Source organism: Taurulus bubalis (genome assembly GCF_910589615.1).
Source record: "Taurulus bubalis genome assembly, chromosome: 3".
NCBI lineage: Eukaryota > Metazoa > Chordata > Actinopteri > Perciformes > Cottidae > Taurulus > Taurulus bubalis.
The window spans coordinates 32,618,468-32,642,297 of record NC_136591.1 but is presented as its reverse complement, the minus strand read 5'-3'; the positions used below and the strand labels follow the sequence as shown (position 1 = coordinate 32,642,297).

Genomic DNA, 23,830 nt, shown 5'->3' with positions numbered 1-23,830 from the left:
AGAGTGGCGATTATAATAAAACGGATAAGACAACATACTTAATAGCATGACAGTCAGGAGAGCTGTGGCGTTTCAGAGCCTTTAAATTAACTTCATCAATCAAACCGAGCCACAGTCCCCGCCCCCTTTTGCGCATGCGCAGTGCCGCTTCGGGAGCTGTCCGTGTCAGTCGGTGCTGGAGTGTTTTCACTGAAGCAGCTTCTCCCTTCCCGGTCCACCGAAACCGACGGGAGCGATGGAGGAAGAGTTAAAATGCCCCGTTTGCGGTTCCCTCTTCAAGGACCCCGTCCTCCTGCCGTGCTCCCACAACGTCTGCCTGGCCTGCGCGCGGAACATCACCGTGCAGACCCCGGAGGGAGAGACCCCGGTGCAGAGCCGAGCCTCGGGCACTGACTACGACTACCTTGACATGGACAAGATGAGCCTGTACAGCGAGACGGACAGCGGATACGGGTCCTACACGCCGTGCCAGCTCAAGTCTCCGAACGGAGTTCGGGTGTTCCCGCCGGCCAACCACCACCGGCACTGCTCCCTCACCTGCCCGCTGTGCCACCGGAGCGTCTCCCTGGACGAGCGGGGGCTCCGGGGTTTCCCTCGGAACCGGCTGCTCGAGGCCATCGTGACGCGGTACCAGCAGAACCGCCGCTCCTCCGCCTCCTCTTCTTCTTCTTCCTCCTCTTCTTCTCCCTCCTCCACAGCGGTGAAGTGCCAGCTGTGCGACCGCAACCCGGTGGACGCGACGGTCATGTGCGAGCAGTGCGACGTCTACTACTGTAACGCCTGCCAGCAGCGGTGCCACCCGTCCCGCGGTCCGCTCGCCAAGCACCGCCTGGTGCCGCCGCCGCCGAACCGAGCGGCGGGAGCGGGCGCGGCGAGCGGAGGCGGCGGATGCGGCGTCGGTCAGCTGCCGCCCGCGACCGCGCGGAAACCGGCGACCTGCGTGGACCACGAGGCGGAGAACTTCAGCATGTACTGCTACAGCTGCAAGGCTCCGGTGTGTATGAAGTGTTTGGAGGAGGGGAAGCACGCCAAGCACGACGTGAAGACGCTGCCCATGATGTGGAAACAACACAAGGTGAGGGACACACACACACACACACACACACACACACACACACACACACACACACACACACACACACACACACACACACACACACACACACACCCTCTCTCTTTCATAAACACGATATGCCAACAGGCCTACATGGCTTTTAAAGCCACAATTGTATTGGTAGTATTCACAGTTGACCGAAGCCCAGTCCCAAAGCTTTATGACTTACATATACACACACACACACACACACACACACACACACACACACACACACACACACACACACACACACACACACACACACACTCTCTCTCTCTCTCTCTCTCTCTCTCTCTCTCTCTCTTTCACCCCCTCCCCACACTCTTGCACATCTATTAAAATACACTTGCCACTTTGATAATGCACTTGTTTCAATATGCTCTTATTGGCTTGTTTGTTTACCATATTGTGATTGTACATTTTAATATTTTTCTTTAAATTATGTCATATTATTGCTCTAGTGTTTTTTGTTTATTGTTATGCACCCTTTTACCAAGTCAAAACCTTGTAACGTACTTGGCAATACACAGTTCTTATTCTGATCCTGATTCTGACACACACACACACACACACACACACACACCCACACACACACACACACACACACACACTGTTCGGGACATTTGTATGCAGAAACACACAGGAACACACTGTTTATTGCCTTATATACCTTACATAGCCTTCATCTTTAACTGTTGCTATGTTATTATAGTAAGTAATGTGTTAGTTGTTAGCTATCGACATGCATGCTCTCAAACCAAATACATCCTGATCTTATGTGCATTCATGGTTATTTAAAATTGTGCTAAGTACTATAAATTCTCTTGAATAATGACAATGCAAAGGGAGAGAGAGAGAGAGAGAGAGAGAGAAGATGCTATGAGGTGGGAATGTAAATCCCAGAAAAAAAATCCCAGTGCAGTGTTGAGTTCACTGTATGTGGAGCAGATTGTAAATCAGAGAACCCTGACTGATTCACAGAATGAAATAATTACCGGAGGCGTAAAACCCTGGTGTGTGTGTGTGCAGTGTGAGTCATTCCTTGATTAGGTCACACAGCGTTGTGTTGCTATTTCATGCACTACAGGCTCACATGTACTGCATGTGTGTGTGTGTGTGTGTGAGTGTGAGAGAGATGTCAGGATGACTGTAGTGTGGGAAGCAATGTTTGACGTATTTCCTCAGGCAAGATCAAGACAGGGATAAAAAACGATGACAAAAAGGAGGCTTTTATTCAAGTTTGAACAAATATGGTTTGAAAATACTGAATTGAAAACACCACATTTACTCCACCACATTTATTTAATTGCTCTGCTTAATATGATCAGTTTAATATGGTAATATATTAAGTTTTACCTTTACATAATTTTTAACATTGCTCTCATTGGTGTGATAATATTCCAAAATACTATACAGATTTGCTAAATAACACTCCGAAGGTGGACATTTTTCATAATGAGTAATTTTATTTATATCGATTTGATACTAATATAACACTTCTTTACTTTTACTCAAGTAGAATGAATTACTTTTACTTGTAATGGAGTATTTGATCATTTTGGTACTTGCTTTTACTTACGTAAACGATCTTAGTGCTTCTTCACCCACTGCCCATTTAACAGAAGTATGGCCCTGAATCATATGTTCTATATTTAGCTTTTAAAGAAGCCAAAAATCGTTAGCAGCGCAGTTGAGATTGCTATTCCCCCTCAAGATGTTGGGCAGATTAAAACATATTCAGGGGGTAAACTGATTGAGCTGTGTGCTTTGGGAGAAATAGAAAGTGCGTCCCATTTTCTTCTGTATTGTACATGCTATGATGATTTGAAAGCGTCAATTTTCCATGGAATAGCTCGACAAAACCCTGAAATATTCAGATGATCCCAAAAATTAGGCTGGTTGTTTAACTGTCGTGTTTTAAAGTTTGCTTACTGCCTCAAAAGTCTGATTCCTCCAACATTATGCAGGAGATGTTTTGTCAAAGGTTTATGGAAATCTGATGGTGAACAGTATTCAAATTGGAGTTGAATTAGTGTTGGTGCACTCTGGATTTGTCTTATATTCATTTGAAGCATAGTTACATTCATGTCGCAAAAAAATAAATAAAACATCTTTCATTCACTCTACAGGAACAAAATGAGGCATAAATCCTGTGTTTTACCATCTAATCTCATCCTTTCCCCCACTCTCCCCCTCTGCCTGCCAAAAATCCCCCGGCTGTGTCATTAAAGGATGACTAAAGTGATTGATGATTTAATTATTTTTTTTAATGACATATTCCATTAATTTAAAAGTGTGCTACAGGGTTGGGTTTACTCCTGACAGGTTACAGTGAGATCTGACTTTGCTGTTTGCATTCTTTTACTTGCAAAATTCAAAAAACAGATTTGATTGGATAAAGGCAGATATGTGTAGCATTTGAACAATATCATTACCATATCCATTATGATTATAATTAAATAATTAAATAATTATTATTAAAAAGGCCCCAGGGGCAGTAATCAAAAAGTGTTTAAAGGAAAATCAATACCACGAGTACTAGTATTTAACGCGCTGCAGGACTCTACAAGCCCAGACTGCTTCCTGTGTTTAATGCAGCATTTTATAAGGCCATCAACATGATCACAGCCAGACTTCAGAAGTCTAAATGAAAAGACATTTTTGTCTATCTCCTGCTAAGTGGGTCATCGGGACTAATCTCTCAGTCTGTCTCTCTTTCCGTGGGATTGGAGGCCTCCAGTCATTTATCTGTCACACGTTTCAGCCTCTTCCTCCTTCTTCTCTGGCTTTCATTCCGTCACCTTCTATACGTCTGCTTCCTTTTGCCTCCACATCCCTGTTTCTTATTTTCCTCTCTCTCCTCCCCCCATCATTAACCCACTCTCTGGCCCATCCTCCATCTTTACCTCTATCACCCTGTCCCATAAATGGACCGTGAAAATCCCATCAGAGTACAGGAGTGGGAGGGCGTCACTAAGTAATGAGCAAGAGATGGCCGCCACTTAGTTAATATGGTGTCCTCCGTGTTGAGGGAGATCGATGACCGGCCGTCTCCGTATACCTCTCGATCGGCACTTGTTCGGGCTCCAAGCAGCATGAGCTGAAATGGCTGTTGCTGTTTTTTTTTATTGAAATGCCACTCAGAGCTGTTTTTCACTTTGGTTGGCAGCACTTTTCCTTTTTGATGATTCTGTTGATTCGGTGTTGCTGCATCTTGTGAGCATCCTTTTCCTCCATGTCCTCCTTCTCCTTCTTCCATTGTTTGAAATCAAAATGCTTCTTTTTCTTCTTCTTCTTCGAAATCCTCTCGCTGCAGGGACTGAGGTAGCATTTTCTCAGCTGTTGTCATTCTGAAAATAAGGAAGATTTCAAACACTTCTGTATTACACTTTTCCAAAAGGCTACAATAGGCAATAGTGGCACTTTTCCAACTTAACGTGCATCAATCTACATGCCGTGTATTCTTTAAAGTGAATTCTTACATCCCTAATGATTAAGCATATAAGCAATGTTTTGCAGCATTTGTGTGAGTGTGTTTTATGCTTTATAAATCCTTTTGAAAATCCACTAATGTAGAGAGATATCAAGGAAAGACAGTTGGATCATCATTGCCTTTGTTGCAAATCAAACACGAGTACATCATGGAGCAGCCCAGGGGTGACTATCCCACTCCTACACACCCAGAGGGACTCAAATAGGCCCACACACACACACACACACACACACACGGAAGGCATAAGTATGCAGATGAACTTTCGCTGAGGGGATGCAGAGGAGGAAGCAATGATCCAGTTTCCTCTGATCAGTCAAGCAGAAAACACACTGTCTATTTAAAGCACACACACACATACGCACACATGTGTGTGCGCACGTGTATTTTAGTGTGTGTATATGTGTGAGCCAGCTCAGTCCAGCAAAGAGCAGCTGGCTCTGGCACCGCTCCGAGTTAAATATTAAAACCCACAAATGCAGAGTTGCTGGTTCTCCTGCTGCGTGTGTTTGAGTGTTTGCATCGTCTTCTTCAGATCGTTTTAGATTTGAAATGGGACTTCTGGCTTATTAAAATCTGTGCCTAAGCATCTTTGGTGGACGGCAGTACATGTTGTGTGCCATTAACATGGTAGAGAAATTAACTTAAAACAGCAATTTGTGTTTCCTGCAATCTTGATTATTGTTGGGTCAGAACAGCCCCCGAAACAGCACTCTAGTCTCAATTGGTAGAGTTTTCTTAATTGGTAGGTTTAACCACTGAAAGAACTCTGTTAAGTTTAGGGAAAGATTGTGCTCTTGGTTGAATATTGAATATTTAGATTGTCAAAAGGGACTTGAAGCACGAGCCACTGCGTGTTTCCTTTATCAACATTTAAATAAACCACGATCATTCCCAAACCTTAAGCATCTTCATAGGACAGGAACCTCGGACTCCCATGTCAAAGTTGTCTGCTTTGTACGCCCTCCGTCCACCCTGAACACCATCCTGAATGAATTGTGTGTGCTGGAAAAATGTTGCACAATTTGCACTGGGAATAAAAACAAAAACATAAAAGAACATTAATCACACAGAAGTCCATAATAATTCCTAGGAGACAGGGTTGCTCCAGCGTCCTTTTCTCATGAACACCTTTCACCTCCTCGCTCTGTTGCTTCTGAACAACTTTAAGATTCAACACATCTGCCTCTCCTGCCGCTCCCAAAATAGATCCCCTTTCCTCAGATGCTAGTCTATCTTCTCTTTTGCCCTGACGGCTTTTTAGAATGAGTGTGTGGTGCCTCAAAGAGTGCACCATTACTAATGAGTGAGGAATGATGTGGGATCTGTATACAGCACCCACGTTTAATTGCTCCCTCGGCATTTTGAGCCGCTCCGGCGGGAGGCCACTTAGAGCAGTGTCTCTCCTCACTTCCCGTCTAATTTATATTCATCTTGTTCTTCTGGGATTCGTACATTTCTGAACCTAAACTGTTGTTGTCGGCTGCTTTAGACGGTAAAAGAAAGCGACTGTAGTCGCTTCTCACATTTCTAAAACATGAGCTCACAGACATGACGTAGGGACTCATATGAGGGTAGTCTGGCTTCTTTTATGTTTATTTCCGTCCACAATTTTAGTCACCGTGGCTTGGAAAGGCTGACATTGGATCAGTCTTTCACCAAACCTGATGGACAGTTTTTTTTAAAAGGGCAAAAACATGGAGGCTATTTTGGAAACAGCTTCCTACAACTGAAATAAGTTTGCATGCACTAGAACTTAGTAGGCCATGGAGTTGTTGAAGCATGCATGCTTTTTTTCGACATTTATTATACCAACATATTGACCATTGCCCGTGCCCAATAGTCTGCTGCTGGTCTTAATTGATTCTCAGGATGTTTTCCAGGCTTAAATCTCACAGTGGAAGTTAAGATCACAACTGCACTTTTTTGTCAGTGAGCCCTAAGGGTGATAATATACTTAAGATGTTAAGTAGAGTATGTTCTCATGACAGATGTCCAATAAAGATGGAGGAATAAAATACCAATGCAAGTGGTAAATTAGCACTGAAGATCTTCAAGATCCTAAATCCTGATTTTTTTTTAATGGGGCATCCACCAATTGTGAAGCAGTGAGAAAGAGAGAAAGCCAGATGGTCAGTGGGCAGATGATTTGGATTTGTTCTTGTTACACGAGTCACAATCAACACAGTTGGATGGCTGGTTAGTACCAACTATTGTTTATCCCGGGGAACGCGCTCCAGATTCACTGAATTGAGATTTGTGACACAGCTCTGCCCTCAATCCGGAGGAAAAAAGGTGAATAATCAGGACAAAGTCTAATATTGTACAGTACGTCCCGTTTCCACAGGGGCCCTTAAATGTGGCACGTTTCGTTTACATTCACTGGTGTCTCTAAAATGCATCTCCCTCGCCAGATTTGTCACTTCCTCTCATGTCAAATCATTTAATATTGACAGTAAACATTGTCTCTGGCTTGTGTTCTCGTCCGCAGGGACTCTGACAAAACATTTTGACAAGCACGTTACTGTCTGAGCTGCCTGCGGCTTGTTCTCTGTGATGCGGTTTATTTCTGTTCATTTTATTTCTGCTTTTATGTGGCTACCGCTCTGAAGTATTGCATATCTCTATAATGCATCTTTGTATTTACGTATAACATCACAGAATCGCGATGGCATGCAAGGGCTGTTTGAAGAGTAAAAAACAGATATTCAAATATGAAAATGAATATTCTATCATAAAGAAAAGCAGCACTGCCGTAGCTGTCTGCCTCACGCTCACTGAATACACTTTCATTAATTGAAAATGAACTGTCACCTTTGGTTCAGCTGAACGATGAATAAATCATCAACAACCGTAATGATGACAGAGAGAGTGACACCGTGTCACCGCTGGGGCTTTTCAGACATGACTGTCAGAAATAGTTCACTGATAAAAGCACTATTATTAACACGTCTGAGGATTTAGCAAAGATCGGGTTTTAAATGCTTAAGGTCTTAAAAATATACATTTAAGTGGTACTCTGCCTTTCAACCTTTGTTTAATTAAGATACATTAATACTTGACTTCTTTCTAGACAGGGATTGTTACCAAAAATGTTCTGTTTGTTTGTTTTGTTTGCTTTGTCTTTCCATTTTTTGTTTTGTTCTGCTTGTCTCTGTCTCTTGTCCCCAGTGTAAAGCGTCTTTGAGTATCTAGTAAAGCGCTATATGAGTTTGAATTATTATTATTATTATAAAGTGTGATAAAGTAGACCAGGAATTTGACATTTTAACATATCCAAATATTAGAATCAATAACTTCTTTTAAATCACTTCTTAAAACCCATTTTTATAGAATTGCTTTTAAGTGATGTCGTCCTTTTATGTCCTTTTGTAATCTATTATGCAGTTCTTTTGTTCCCCTGGTTTTGTTTGTATATTTTATTTATTTGTCTGTTTTGGTTATTGTAGTATTCATTGCTTATGGTCCTTTGTGTATACCGAATATTAAATTATGTCTTCTTTGCTTCTATGTAGAGCACTTTGTGAACTTTGTTTTTAAAGGTGCTATATACATAAAGTTATTATATTATCAGATTAAGTGATAATAAAACATCTGAACTTCTGTAGACCTTAACAGAAAACTGATCAATCAATAAAGAATTGGACCTATAGGCAGAATTGATAATTGCAGAAGAGTAGTATTTTTGGGGAGCATGAAAGTCGTAAATGTACTCATGCTTTTTTTCTCTCCTTTAAAACCAGACTCAGTAGGAGGAAGGTTGTGATTTAAAAGCAGAGAGATCTCACTCAGACTACAGGTCAGAAAGCGAGTTTAGAAAGTGACTCATCCTCCAGTAATAACCATCTCCATCAGCTCCTATTTCCTACAGATACAGTATATTATGCTCATTTTACATATTTCAGTTTTAATGGTATTAGAAAAAAACTGGTCACCTCATATCATGTCTTGATAAGATGAAATCACTGTTCTGAGTGTAACCAGGAGTATATATGTAATATCTAATATGTCCTTTGAAATGGAATTCAGCGCCTCGGGCTGCATTACAAGAAATTACTACAATTTTATCAGCAAAATATGTGCTTTCATCTCCTGGAATCGCCATTACTGAGGCAATTAAGAGCGAGTGTTGAACTGTGCCGACTAGCTGTGCCTGACTAACCTCATTCCAGATGGCAGCACGCCGACCATGACAGGTCAGCCTTACTCGCCTGTTACCTCGGGCCCGGCAACACACACACAAACACACACACAAACCAATATGTAGCACAGGACTGCATGTTGTACTATTTTCTTTTATCAGCCGTTCAAAGTCTCTTATTAGCCTCACATGTGCATGTGTTAAACATCTTTCTTCCGGATAACCCGGACTGTTTGAACCTGATGGTGTATTTGATGTGAAAAAGTTCGGAGTGAGAAAGAAGTGAGATTACCATCTTCGTCATCTCTGCTTGAGGCTCGTGGCTACATTAGCATACTGGCATGACAACCTCAAATCTCAGACCGAGTCGTCAGCAGTCGAGTTGCATTGTGGCTATACGTGCCGTTTTTGACGTAAAAAAACACAATCGTTCTGGACAGTTTTTTCCAATATTGAAAAGAATATTTAGCGCAAGTCAGACAAGTTTATAGTGCAATATATAATATAAATGCAATTCTAAATAAATGGAGTACTCGTTTAAGACGTTGTAGGATCTGGAACCTAGTTTTAGTTCTAAACTCATCCCTAAAACCAAGCCTGCACCCGGAAATAAATGGTTGACCTTGCGTTGACCGGATTCATGTCCTCACATGGCAGCTCTGTGCCTCTGATGTGCTCCTCACAATGTCATGAACACACACACACACACACACACACACACACACACACACACACACACACACACACACACACACACACACACACACACACACAGACTGGCACAGTGTAACTCAAGGCTGTGCTGCTGGACTTGTGCATTGCATGTAGGTTAATGCACTACCTCTCTTCTGGCTGTAACACAGCAGAGAGACTCTGCAGAAAGAATGTGTGTGTTGCTGTTGTTAACCTTGTATGGTGTGTGTGTGTGTGTGTGTGTGGGAGTGTGGGAGAGAGAGAGAGAGAGAGAGAGAGAGAGATCGAGAGTGTTATTGTGATCTATTTGTGGGAGCAAATTGAGTGCTGATGCTAGACCTCTGAGGCAAGTATTGGTGGACATCCCATAGTGGAACAATGAGCTTCGTTACCATGGTTACAAGCAGCTGCTAGTTCATTAGGAAGCCCAATAAATTAAACATCAGATTACATGCTTATAGATGAGTATTATGTGTGTATGCCGGCGTCATTATGTAACATTTGCAGTGAAGAAACTGAAAGCATTATGAAATCCCAACAGAAAAACAGTCTCCCAGGATAGTCCGTATTATTCATCATCTTCAACAAACCTAATTTGCACTTGTTTCATGGCAATTACGCCCATAGCAATCTACCTCCCCTCTTTACTTATTAATATGGAAGATGCCCATATCAATTATTGATTAGAGGGGCTACTCTGCCGCCCTTTTGTTGCCTCGCCGCTCTCTCCTCAGAAGCTCACCCCCAGGAGGAAAACTCAGGGAGATAAAACGCTGCTTCCTCCTGGAGCTCATTCAGACAGTTCTGGCTGTAGAGCCACTCATCCATGCCACGGTTTATCTAAGACGACTGGGGAGGAATCTATTTCTCTGCAAAGGATGTGACAGTGTTTTGTTCTGGTTGGCTGGCAAACTGTGAAAGGTCTCATCATAGCGAGAAGAAAGAAGAAGTGGAAGCATTTGATGCTGCTTTCTCTCTCTCTGCGGGGACTGGCTTCTGATTGATAAATAAAGGAACATGAAGTTGAACTTGAGCTTCACATTGCACACGTATTAGCAATGTTTTGGTTCATAGTATACAGCCACACTCTTTTTTTATGACTATGTAGTTTATGAGTATGTAAACGGAGGTGAAGCAGGCTTTTACACACATTAGAGCACTGAACCATGTGCTATAAATATTGATGGTTTACATATAGATGGTTTAAATGCTTCATATAACAGTTGTATTGGGCAACCATGGCTTTCTGCTCTGTATGGAGAATCACTTCTGCTCCACATGTCGGTTTTCTGGGTTAGGGTTTGCAACATTTGCAAAACACATGAACATGATACCTGCCAAACATCAGCGGTTTCAACATTGTTATTGCGAGCTTGTTAGCATACGAGCATGTTAGCATGCAAGCATGTTAGCATTCAGCTCAAAGAACTGCTGTGTCTTAGCACAACCTAACAGAGCTGCTAGCATGCTAGTCTCGTGGCTTTGGTGCAAGTCATTTTTAGCATTATTAGTCTGTGAATTATTATGTAGTAAGTCAGGTGGAATGACACTATAATCTTGTTTTTAAATGCCCGTACGAAATATACATATCTGCTTTTCCTCCCACATATTAGTCTCAGTGACCATTTGAACGTCACATTACATTGAAAGTGCATTTCGCTGCTTGAATATAGTAAATATAGCCACTTAGACTAGTTGACTACACATGACCAATACTGAGCAATCCTGACATATGTATTCATTCATTGTAGATTTGTCTTTCCTGATATTTGGTAATATTCTTTTTCACTTTGATTCAGCTTTTTGGTTGGGCTGAAGCTAAATGTGGCACTAGCAAGTATATCGTAGCAGAAATGGCTGTGTAGCAGAGCAGCAGAGGATTGGAAGGCTGATGGTGGATGAGAGGATGAAGAGGAGGAAGGGGAAAGGAGATTGGTTTTGACCTCCACCAGATGTAAAACACTAATACTGTAACACAGCTGGCTGGCTAGACTGAGAGGGAAATACTGGTTGTTCTGGTTTGTATATCGTATTGCCGATATGGCAAGACAAATTAATGTTGGGGTTGGGTGAAATTTGATTTGATTAGATAATTAGTCATTGTAGAGCACCTTTGATGCGATTAAGAAGATACATACAGTAGCTATTATAAATATGATCATTACTACATTTATTTTATTTTTAATTAGAGGGGATTCAATGACAAAATATTTTTTCTAGATTCAACACAGAAATCTCAAGTTTAAAAGGGTGCGATGTACGCTCCCATGATGGTCGAAACAGTGTTTTACAAGCCTGTGTTCTTTTTTTAATGTTTTTACCACACATGCAGACATGAGCAGATCCTTTTTCAAAGGCATATCAATGTATTTTATACATAATTGGATCATTTTAAATTTGTGAAAAGCTAAAAACATGAAAAGAAAACAGTATTCTGGAAGTAGATGTAGTGTTACATGATTGACTGTGAACTTTGAGTGTGCACCATGACGCACAGAGTGGAGATTGTGAAGGCAGCTGTGTCTCCTGTGATTTATCAGGATCTGGCTCTCGGTTGTATCCAAATTCACACTGCAATCTGCCACTTATTCTCTTTGGATCTTCATGTGCTATGATTATGATTTTGGTCTCGTAATGGATCGTGAAGGACCCCAGCAGCATTTTAACCAAATGTGCTCGTTAATGTAATATGCTTTATGTTTGTGCTCAAGGAAGTCAGTTTCCTTTTGGGAGAAGTGGCTTCATTTTAGGCTGCTTTCTTCATCACAAATTAAACGGCGCGTCATGGTGCAGAGCTTCATAAGGGACGCAGAAGAGGTGATTTGTGCTCTATTAATTCACAAAAGTAAAACCTTATTTATCACCAAGTGCGTCTTTGGGAGATGGTTGGGATAAAAATTGTAAAAAAACAAACAGAGCCAAGTTCTACTGAGAAAGAGCAAGGGAGGGTAAATGAAAACAGAGGAGGATGTATAGGCTTGTGAATGCAAATGAGAAGAAATAAAAGGGTAAGTAGAGGTAAATGAGGGGATTCGGCCCCTCCTCCACCTGGTCCTCTCCATGTCCCCTGGGTATCATTCTGACAAGGTCAACACCACCATCCACCATTCCCCCGGATGACAGCCAAACACATAAAAGCTGCCTATTGTTCTCCTGTGGCTCCCAGTGATCCCCCCCTCCATCTTCTTTCTGATATTAAACTCACCACAACATGGACAGAGTTTCCAAAGGTGACTGAACATTAACTGGAGATTAAAAAGTTTTTTTTTGACTTTTTTTCAGCACATGCAATGAAAAGAGTCCTTGATTCACATTGGAGCATTTACATTTTTTTAAAGAAAGTATATGCATCTTTTTTCAGATGTAAACCCGATATTTGAATAAAGTTTATTCGAAAACTGACCTCAGCTCAGGTAAAAATCAAAACCACTCAACATTTGTTGTCTCCTCCTTGTCGGCAAGAGGAACTTTAACCAGGGGTCCCTCCAACAGTGACCTATATATGGATGAGGTTTTAAGGTTTTGGGGCTCGGTTATCAAATCTTTTGTAATAACAGTGTTTATTCACCAGTCTGGTCACATCTGGTTGCAGTGTTTCTCAAATGATAAATAGATTAATCACCGAAATAGGATTGCCTTTTGCACAGCATTCACAAACGCGGCTTCTTCAATGCTGACAACAGCAGGACTCGACTGCCAACAATACATTTAGCCACAGGACTCGTCAGGCTCATGAAAACAATGACATCCTTTTATTTCCAACTGTATTAGCTTAATATGTATTACCTTTTCCTGTGTGATTTATTACACAACGTTTGAGAACGGCTTCTTATAGTGTGGTCACAGCAGCACCACCGGCCACGGCAAAAGCTTGTTCTGAATCTCATTCATTTCAATTGGATGTATTTCCTGTTTTGTAATCTCCATAAACAGATTCTGCATTCAGGCAACAGGTCAAGATTGACATCGGAAGTGTTCTGGTTTCCGGCTGAAGTCCGAGTCGTACTGACAATTTAGGTTTGAGCTGACTTTGGTTTAATGCCGGTAAACAGAAGGAGAGCAAAAGAGGCAGAACACATTGGTTCACCGCTTATCGTCTGACGATGATTTTATTGGCTACTAGTAAAACAATCACGTCAGACACATCGTCTCTCAACTCTAACTCCATTCTCCATCACAAGTTGCTGAGCGGACCGTAAACAATGAGCAGTGCACGGAAAAGGAAGTCTTGGCCCTGATATCTGCTGGCTACCACAGAGGCGTATCCAAGCAGAAATGTGATGTGTTTAAAGAGGAAAAGTCAATATCCTAAACTATGCCACTTTGTTACTATTTAGCAACAGCAAAGTGATGCTGCTGGGATCCCGTTTTATTTTAAATCAAGGGCATGTTTTTCGAGGGACAGATTGAGTTAACTTGATTGCCGTTTCAACAAATGACTTTGCCTTGTCAACAGTGACTTCATGACTTGGTGACAATTAACCTGCCTGAACTCCTTTGACCCTTTAACGGTTTGTAAACAATGATGACGTGTAAAGTGTGTGCGCGCAGTTTGGTGACGAAAGGATGGCTGGTGCAAAATGCCACGTCCACAGATGAACAGATGTGGACAGATCCAGAGGTCACGCTAGCTGGAAGTTCAGACCCTCTTCCGGCTCTCCAGTTAGTCGAAGTTTCATTGTGATCTCATGAATCCGTTTTTGACGCGTCCTCCCCTGCCTCCTGCTAGTTGTTGAGCTGAATTCATCAGTGAAACCAACACAGCTGTACCTCCGCGAATGTCACTGGTCTCCCTGAATGTCACAGACTGAATAAAACGGTCCTCCGTCGGTCCTATAATAAGATAATGAGATAATAGCACTCGTCTCAAAGAGGAGTGCTGAAGGGTGCTGACAGCGGGGAAAAGAAAAATGACACTCCCGTTTGGAGGAGTAGTTAAATATGAAAAAGGTCAAGGGGAGAGGAACAAAGGAAACAAAAGAGGGTAGAAATTAGATTTCTGAATGTGCAGTTCTGTTCTGCAGGTGCGACGATCCTCGTTGGCATGAATTCCATTGTTCTTATCATCTCTTGTTGTTGTGCACTTTCAATTTCCTTTTCATCTGGATGATTCTCTCGTGTTTCTGTGTTTCTCTTTTGTTCCAAATCTCTTGAGCGGCTCATCCTCTCCCTGCAGGGCAGACTTGTCACATTTCTACAGCGTTATACACAGTTTTACTGGAGTCTACTGTAAGTCAACGCATCGTGACTGGAGCCAGAGTTAGACCTGGCCATTGGGAAGACGCAGTATTCAGACTTTGACAAAGGTGTCTTATGAAGTGGTATTACTTTGGATTCTTACAAAACATGTTCTTGCTTTGAAAAAATTTATAGAAATCAGCTTAGAATGTTTTTTTTTTCCATAAAAGTAAATCGCAAAAAAAAACTAGAGATAAATTGAATTTTTTTAATTTTACTGCAAATAAAATAACAGTGATGATGAGGAGACGTGGCCTCAAAAAGCTTAAATCCGTTGATGTCTTCCAGCATCATGGTTAGCGCTGTAATCTTTTTAAACAGATGCTCTAATTAATTAGAGCACATGAGCAGTTTGTGGCCTTGGCGAAGAGACATCAGGGCAGGCGGAATATCTGCAACTAAAGTATTTAACGATAGGTCATATTTTCTTGGGGGAAATCTGCAGCAATGCATGGCGATATAGTTTAGTATAATATATAGCAGGAATGAGTCCTAAAATCCAGAAATGAGATACAACTGTTTGCTCTTCCGGTTCCCTCGTCTCAAAGTCAATATGTTGTTTGGCTATTGCATTATTGCCATTATTGGTTAGATGCCTGTGGTTAGCACAAGTTTAAGACATTTTAACATTATGTTATATGATATAAAATATGTCTGTAAATACTCCTCTTGTGAATTTGGAAGCTTTTACGTGACTCAAAAAAGGCGCTTGCTACAAGTCACTTGATGACCCTTGATAATCCGCCTTTAATTTAGTGACCTGAAGTCATGTGACCATGGTGTAGTTTGTGTATAGCTTGTGCTATAAATAGTATGCTTTAGATGCAAAGAGCAGATGTTGTGCCAGAAAACACATGAAATATGTTGTCAGATAACATTTTACTGATTTGTTCAGCATCAACATTTTAGCAGCTTGTCCGAAAACTGCAATTCGGATATTGTTGCATTTCCCTTTTGATATTTCTGGAAATGCAAATGTGTAATATCTACTTGTCATTTCTATGAGACAGGCTTGTCGCTGTATATGCAGCTTAACTGGGTATTATTTATAATCTTTTGTGCTGTGTAACAGACACCTTATTGTGTTTCTGTTTGTATTGTGTTTGTTGTTGTAACCATCTTGGCCTCTCTTGGAAAAGAGTCTTTAATGTCAATGAGACTTTACCTGGTTGAATAACGACAAAAGAAAAATGTGGCCGCTCTGACAGAATCCCCTCCCAGTCTGCCTTCCACAGAATGCATGCTGGGAAGGCTCCAGCTCCCCACCACTCTGGAAAAGAAGTAGCTGGTTAAGAAAATCAATGAATGTATAAAAGAAGGATACCGTAGTAAAGGTGGGAGCGGACAGACAGGCAGGTGGGTGGATGCAGCTTCAGAACCTTGACCTGATGAGCAGCACTGGAGTTAGATGGCTGTCGAACCAGACAGTACAAACAAGAGAGGAGGGGATGTGCCAGGACAGCCGTCGTATGGCACATCCGTCATCCCCTTGTTAGCATCTTGGCATGCAAACACGCACACACACGCACACACACACATACACAAACGCAGGCCAGACAGCTTGCTGGGCCAGATGGCCTCTTGGTGAGGAGCAGTAAGGAGCTGCACAGAAGGGTTGGTTTGATTCATGAACCATGACCTCCACACGGCCCTCCTCCTGAGTCCGGCCAGCACGTGCAGAGAAGAGGGATGGACAGAGATAAGATCAGTGTGTGTGTGTGTGTGTGTGTGGTGTGGGGGTGGAGTGGTTATTGTAGAGATGTGGGAAGGGGATTATGCATACATTGCATTGCATGTGTATGGTGGGAGATTTGCTTTCAAACATAACCAAGGGAATAGTGACAGAGGAGAAAAGTATAATTATCTACACTAATACAGGGGGAGTAGATCATTACAAGGTTTATAAAGAATGATTTAAAGGCACACTAATTACATTTGCTACATTGTTTAAACCGTGAGAGGCGGATTCTCAGAAGGATTACGTGCTTTTGTGGCCTCGAAATCTGCACAAAAAGGACCACAAAGAAACTATAATTCTCAAAGTGCTGTTTGCATAAATGAGATAATATGCAGACATAAAGAATGTGCCCCTTTCTATTCAAATGAGCCTCACGCAGTTACAGTGGAATTATTAGCATCTTCAGAGATTTGGTGGTAATTGAAGCACATTTATCAATAAGATGCAGCAGCTGCACAACTTTAAGAGTGTGTGTGTGCTGTGATATATATATATATATATATATATATATATATATATTAGCACACTATCTTTTGTGAATTGGACCTTGAGACAAGGCAGATAGCTTCTAATTCATGATGCTGTCAGCAGCTGCAATACATTCTTTATGGATTTGCCAGTCTTATTGCCTAATTATTGATATAATCCTATCTTTTTAATTGTTATGTATGTAAATATTTGTTTTATTTAGTCATTTAGTCTTTAGCAAAAAGCATACAGTAATAGAGCTCAATTGATGTGCAGGAATGTTTCCCAAAAGTGTCTACAATGCACATCAAATCAAATCAAGGGCCTACTAAACAATAAAATGAGTGGCTCACATATAATGATTACTTAATAATAATTAAGAAATGGTTAAGTAGACATTGTCAAATCTATTTGATGTCAGACTATGTTTTCTTTTTCTTTTTCAGCACTTTCTCACAGATTTAAGTTTTTAAAGAAATCCCACAAATGAGTATTTTGAAGAATATAATGATCACACTTTGTTCCAACTGTTATTTATGATTTAAGAAACGAAAAAGGAGGTCTGCCCACTTCATATCGCCTTCTGGCTCTCTCTGTGTGTGTGTGTGTGTGTGTGTGTGTGTGTGTGTGTGTGTGTGTGTGTGTGTGTGAGAGAGAGATTGTGTGTATTCAGATAAAGAGGAGCAGGTGGGAAATGTGGGTGGGGCGACAGTGGAGCAGATTCATCACATTTGGCATGTGTGTAACAGTGTGTGTGTTTCCTTTGTCCTGTCTTTCCTATTTACCAAAGACTGATGCGTGCACACACACACACACACACACACACACACACACACAAAACATGAGAATGTAGTCAGAGCGCAGTTGCATTTACTATTTCATTATTTTCATTGTACATTAACGAGAGACTTCAAATGTGCAGAGCAGGATCCCGGCGGTCAAACATTTGAATTAACACGTGTTTATAGTTGTATAGCCACAGTGTGTTCGGCACCACGAGTGTTTCATCTTTGCTCGTAGCTGCAGGACGAAGATATATTGTACATTTGCCGGCTGCTCGCTGACATTTTCTCATCTTTCAATATGCAAATGAGCTTAGCAGTATAAACAGCTGTTGATAGTGATACAGAGAATATTTAACATAGTAAATATACTTCCCCTTTGGCTACTCAATGGAAATTAGGCAGACAATTACGGGTAAGCGCTCCATTTGGGAGAAAGCAAATAGAGACAATTTAGTGAGGATCAAAGAGTGTCAAACGTATTCGTCTCACCAATTAAAGTGTTGCTGTTGCTATAAAGAGTGTAACAGACAGTGACGTGTTCTCTAGACTCAAGTCTAGATCACAATCTATGTTATAAAGTGCATCGGTGTTATGAACACGCTGCAGAGCCGTGGCCTCTGAGTGGTCCCGATGATTTTGCTCGAGGGCAGGATCAGCCATAATCTGAGCATCCAGGGGGGTTAAATGATTACATAACCAACGTCTTAGAATAAACCTCAAAGCCCCAGTGGTAACTGGTTTTACTGGTTACACAGTTTGCTTGAGGAGAAGAGCCTTGGTTCAGCCGTGTTCACACAGTCATATCTGACAGATCAATTACCATATTTTGTTTCGACGTGATGTGTATGCAACTTCTATCTTCCTCATATCAAGAGAATTGTGGGTAGTAGTGTCGTGTCTAGGCCAAAGATTTAAAGAATAAGTTTGATGTTTTTTGAAGTTTTAGAGTTGTATCTGTGACAATCATATGGTTTATTGTTTAACATGTCTTCATTTGTGAGTAAAAAAAAATGTGTATTTTATTTTTTTCATTAACAAGCTCATTTATTTTAAAGTAAATATAGTACTTGCCAAACCATGTCAGATAACTGAAGCTGCCTGAAAACCACCCTCTTTTTTTAATGTAATTTAATTGTGATGTGTATTTCTTTATGTGTCTCTGCAGTGCCAGATCTCCCAGGCCCTGAACGGGGTCTCCGACAAAGCTAAAGATGCCAAGGAGTTTCTGGTTCAACTCAAGAACATGCTACAGCAGATACAGGTAACACCACCGTATGATACCCATGCCCTTAACAAGGTGGGAAATATACTGCTTATACATTTCTTAATCTCATATGTCAGCAGTGACACCTCGTGGGTGGACTATAGGACCAGGACTCGGTAATAGAAAACGCTGGCTGCAAATTTCCCCACTAACATTAGCCTCATTAACTAAAATCAGCCTGCAGAGTTAGTATGCTGATGTTTAGCAGCTGGAACTGGGACACACTCGTTTATTTCTCAGGCGCCATTTCTGCACGTGGTTGTTTCAAAGCCTCAAGATTTCTACGGTCTCGGGATCTCCATGAAGGTCTGGCTGTGCAAGATTCTACCAGAACCAGTATCCATGCCTGATCAGTTATACTCCACATGTCGAGGTCTTTACATAATTTACATCATCTCTGGTGTTTTTTTGAAGACTAAATACAATTTGCTTTGGGGTGGCTGGTAATGGGGAATAAGCTCCAAATAAATCAGTCACAGAGACACATTTGGCCTCACTCACACAGAAGCACGGAGGCAAATCCACTGAATCACTGAACTAAAACAAACCATATCAGCCAAATGTGCTGAGTGTGTGAATGTGTGTGTGTTTTGTGCCTGTATTTGGATGTGTGTGAGTTTTCCCAGTAGACTGCTGCATCTGCCAGTCATGCACACAGTTCAGGCATTAAGAGTCATGTTGCAAAATGAAGAGGATTGCATTTAAATAAATAAAAAATAAAAAACGTTGCTCTGTCTGAGATGATGGAGAGAGATTGATGGATAAAGAGGTGGAAAAATGTGCGAGTGACGTGAGCAATAAATATCTCCAGCGCTCATCCTCTTATAGATCTGAATTGCGTTCCAACGTGGAGGATGCGTGATTGGAAATCACTACTATCCAAGACCTGATCTCCTCATCATGCGGGCTCAGAGATGAAATTCCCCCTGTGGATCTTTCTTGTATTAACTGCCAACTCCTGCAGCGACTGCACGCAGACACATATAGTACGTTTTATCTGACACTTTTATGGTTAAGGTTTGGTCAGCTTCTGGCAAAATAAATTACTTGGTTAGTTTAAAAGGGAAACATTGTGGTTAAAATGACTACTTTGTTAAGGTAAGGGGACCTTTTGGTGACAATAATACACATTTGGTTAAGGTAGGGGAACAACTTTGACTGTCAGAGAGATCTCCCATGTGATGGAAGAAGTATTTTAGATCCTTTACTAAAAAGTATCAACACAGCAGTGTGAAAATACACCTTTACAAGTAAAGGTACTTCTATCCATTTCTTACTTAAGGAAAATAGCATAAAACATTTTTAAGCCCAAACAATTAATAAAACGTCTAAGAAGTTTAGAGGGGAACAACTCAAAAACATTCTACTACATGTACAGTAAATATGAGGCTGATCCACGTGCACACATTTTCAGGTGGACTGTGTTTCATAAAGGTAACATTTCCTGCAGGTGTGCATACACACACACAGTTTTCTCAGCAGTTTTATACAGTAGGTTGAAACATCATCATGTAACAATCATGTGGAAAGTCCTTACATTTGTGCATGAACAGGAAGTATGTTGTATTTTTCTGCTGTATGATTCTGAATGTGTGTCTTGAGGCAGTAAAGTGGCAGATGGTAAATATGATGCAGGATTTATTTTTTGTCTACAGTCTATTGAAATAATTAACACTGTAAAGTGTTAATAAGTAATGTTTCTGTCATGAAAACAAAACTGGAACAAGATCTTCTTTTGTAAATTAACAGATCAGTAACAAACACACAAAGCAGCTCTGTGCTGCTAAATGAAGAAAAACACCCCAAAGACATCTATTTTGGTCTCAGTGTTGATTTATTGATCATTTCTACCCGAGAGCCCATAAGGAGGGTGGTTTTGGGGCGCCTTAAACTAACATCATATTGGCAAACCTCCCCAGATGACGTCTCAGTGCTTTGTGCCCCATCTGATTGTGTGTCTGTGTGTTGCTTCAGGAGAACGGCGTGGAGTTCGAAGCTTGCCTCGTGGCCCAGTGCGACTCTCTGATCGAGGCCCTCACCAGACAGAAAGCCAAACTGCTCACCAAAGTCACCAAGGAGAAGGACTACAAGCTCAAGGTACAAGGGACTGATTGATCGCTTAGTTTTTGTCAGTGTGTATAGCAGCAGATCCACCCACACAGACACGTTGTCAATGCTGCAAACACCTCACATCTTCATCAGTTTATTTCTTCACCTGCAAGTAAGAAATAGGATTTCCTTCCTTCCTTCTTTTCCTGCCTACAGCGAGCAGCATATTTGGGGTTAATTGATTTTATTGTATTGAAATCTATCTTTTTTGGGATGTATATGAATTACTTTTCATAGGTATAGCAACGAGCAGTGTCTGAGAACACCCTGTCAAAATAAGAAGAAGACAGACATGACACTAATACATAAATCTCTCGTGAAATATCCAGTTATGTTCTAAATTTGAAAGAAAATAACCAGTTTATCGAGTAAAGTATGAAGCTGAAGAGACAAATATGATTTCACTCTCACCAAAGATTTCCAATCAGCAGGGTAGCTTTTGACTTTCCTCCGTAAATCCACCGCTGGGGTTTTCCCAAGTCGTAGTGGATCACATGGACGCCTGCCCAGCCTCAACGTGCCCGCCGACCGACTGACCGTCTGGCTGGTGGCGGGGGAGGGGGGCCGGCGCTTGGGCGAAGGTCCCGAGGACAGCTGTTGTCATTATCTGCAGGCTGAGGATTGAGATTTAGCCAGAGGGCAAAGAGCTGGATGCTGCGTCGATGCTGGAACAAGAGAACAATAGCTGCGTGTAGAAGGCCGATAGATGCTTTGAAATGAATAAATATTGCGGACATTGTTTCTCTCGAACTGATAACATTACGGGCTCCTATTCATGTAAGAAATGAGACAAGTATAAAAGCTCTTTTGTATCAGGCATCCAGCATTGATTTGGATGAGAATTTAAAAGATTTAATATAACGATAAAAGTAAGCTTTATTTGTAAAGAAATATTATAATTAAATATAATTTATTTCAAAGTGCGTTACAAGGAAAAACTAAATTAAAACAAATCACAACCAGTATTAAATTAAATTAGGCTAAAGGACTAAATTACCTGAAAAAAAGAAAAAACACATACAAAACGGTGGAAATAAAAAATAAGTAATAATAAAGACATTTAAAAGGTTTTTAAAACAAAATATGTCACTAATTCTGAGATTCTCAGATCTTCAAGTAAGTAGCTTTACAGCCTTCTGTTTAAAAGAAACTCTCATCAAAATTCAAAATAATATCTGACTATTATATTATATTTAATTGGTTTTATGGTCATACTGTGCAAAAAATAATAAATCAGGAATTTCCCCACATTAGTCACAATCAGAAAACCACTACACAACTTTTCCATATTAATTATGAGACTGAACACAGCTTGTGTTTGTTCTTGGCTGACTTCAAACAAAATGTGAGTTATGTAACTGCATTTCCAAGAAAGCATAACAGTTTTTCATTTCATCGTGCCAGTGGACAGAGCAGGCTTTGAAAACATGATCTATTTCAGTGGATCTTCATATTTTCAGACTGTGAACTCACCCTTTGACCTTCTACTTTTCAAACACATTTATAAGCCTTTTAATCTGTATTTGTAGGTCCAGTCACAAAACAACAAAACATAAAAAAACATTAAAAAAATCTAAAGACTGTGTCTACACCAAGAAAGGCAGATGTTTCTAAAAATCACCAAAGCCAGAGGTGTAATCCCTTAAAAGCAACATATCTGGGTTTCCTCATTCACAGAACAGACAGGCTGAGTTTGGAACTAATTCTAAAACTAAAACATGTCAACAGTAGTTACAATAATTACTTTTGACAGTGTTGCAGTCTTTTTTTGTTTCTTATTACAATGTTTTTTTTTTAATTGTTTTTTATCTTATAAATGGCCTCAAGTGATGTCACCTGAGTCTAAAAGTTTGAAAAATAATAATCTTGGGGTGTGGAGTTATCATCATCATCATCATCATCATCATCATCATCTCCGCTTGAGACCAGAGGCTAGCTCCTAGTAGCGTATCACACGTGGATGAACTGCCTGTGATTGAGTTGCATTGTGGGTAATGTAGGCACTACATTTTGACAAGGAAGAAGAATAAAATGGGATAAAAACAGCGATATCTTTGATTCCGTCTGCTCAAATTGTGATTTATCTTCGTCCAACGTGAATCTGCCAATTTTATGGGAGAGAAATGCTAAATCGGAGGAGGTCTTTTAACCAACTCCTTATCTACCTCAATTTGATTTAAACTTTAACCCTCAAACAGGTCAAATGTCCTAATATTTCCCCAAATTCCTAATTTTTCAAAAACATATGCACATTCCACAATATCCTCGCCCTAAAGGTATATGACTTTATCCTCACAAAGATCCACGATCAAGAGTACACACACGCACACACACGCACACACGCACACACACACACACACACACACACACACACACACACACACACACACACACACACACACACACACACACACACACACACAAACACAGTAGTTTTAGCCATAATCCAGCGGTTGATGGATTAATGTTCACTTCACTCAAACTCATATAGAGTTCCACTATGAATGAGATTTGGTTAATCCGATCTCAGTTATTGAAGACAGAAGCCAATTCTGTCTTTTTTTTTCAGATCACATTGGACCGTTTTATGCTTTTTATTAGTGTCTCTAAACTTGACAGTTGTTTTAGAAAATGCAAAACGAGAGGTTTTGTTTATAAATTCCCTACAGACAGCGGGAAAATAAACAGTATATGAAGTTTTAAAGCAATATTGTATGATGAGCATTTGTTTTCCTGTCTTTTCTTGCATTTTGTCATTTTCTACACCACTAAATAATATATGGAGTGCTCCATAATGGTTTTTCTCGT

General features: G+C 40.7%; 1 protein-coding gene across 1 annotated transcript in view; it reads left to right on the top strand.

The window, feature by feature from the left end:
• Nucleotides 1-235: 235 nt before the first annotated feature.
• trim67 (tripartite motif containing 67) overlaps nt 236-23,830 on the top strand; it is a gene marked incomplete at both ends in the record, with an annotated part of 37,545 nt that continues 13,950 nt past the window's right edge. Inside the window, 3 exons of the mRNA XM_079214897.1 lie at nt 236-1,075; nt 18,815-18,910; nt 20,888-21,010. Coding sequence (XP_079071023.1) covers nt 236-1,075; nt 18,815-18,910; nt 20,888-21,010 — 1,059 coding nt within the window. The remainder of the gene's footprint in view (nt 1,076-18,814; nt 18,911-20,887; nt 21,011-23,830) is intronic.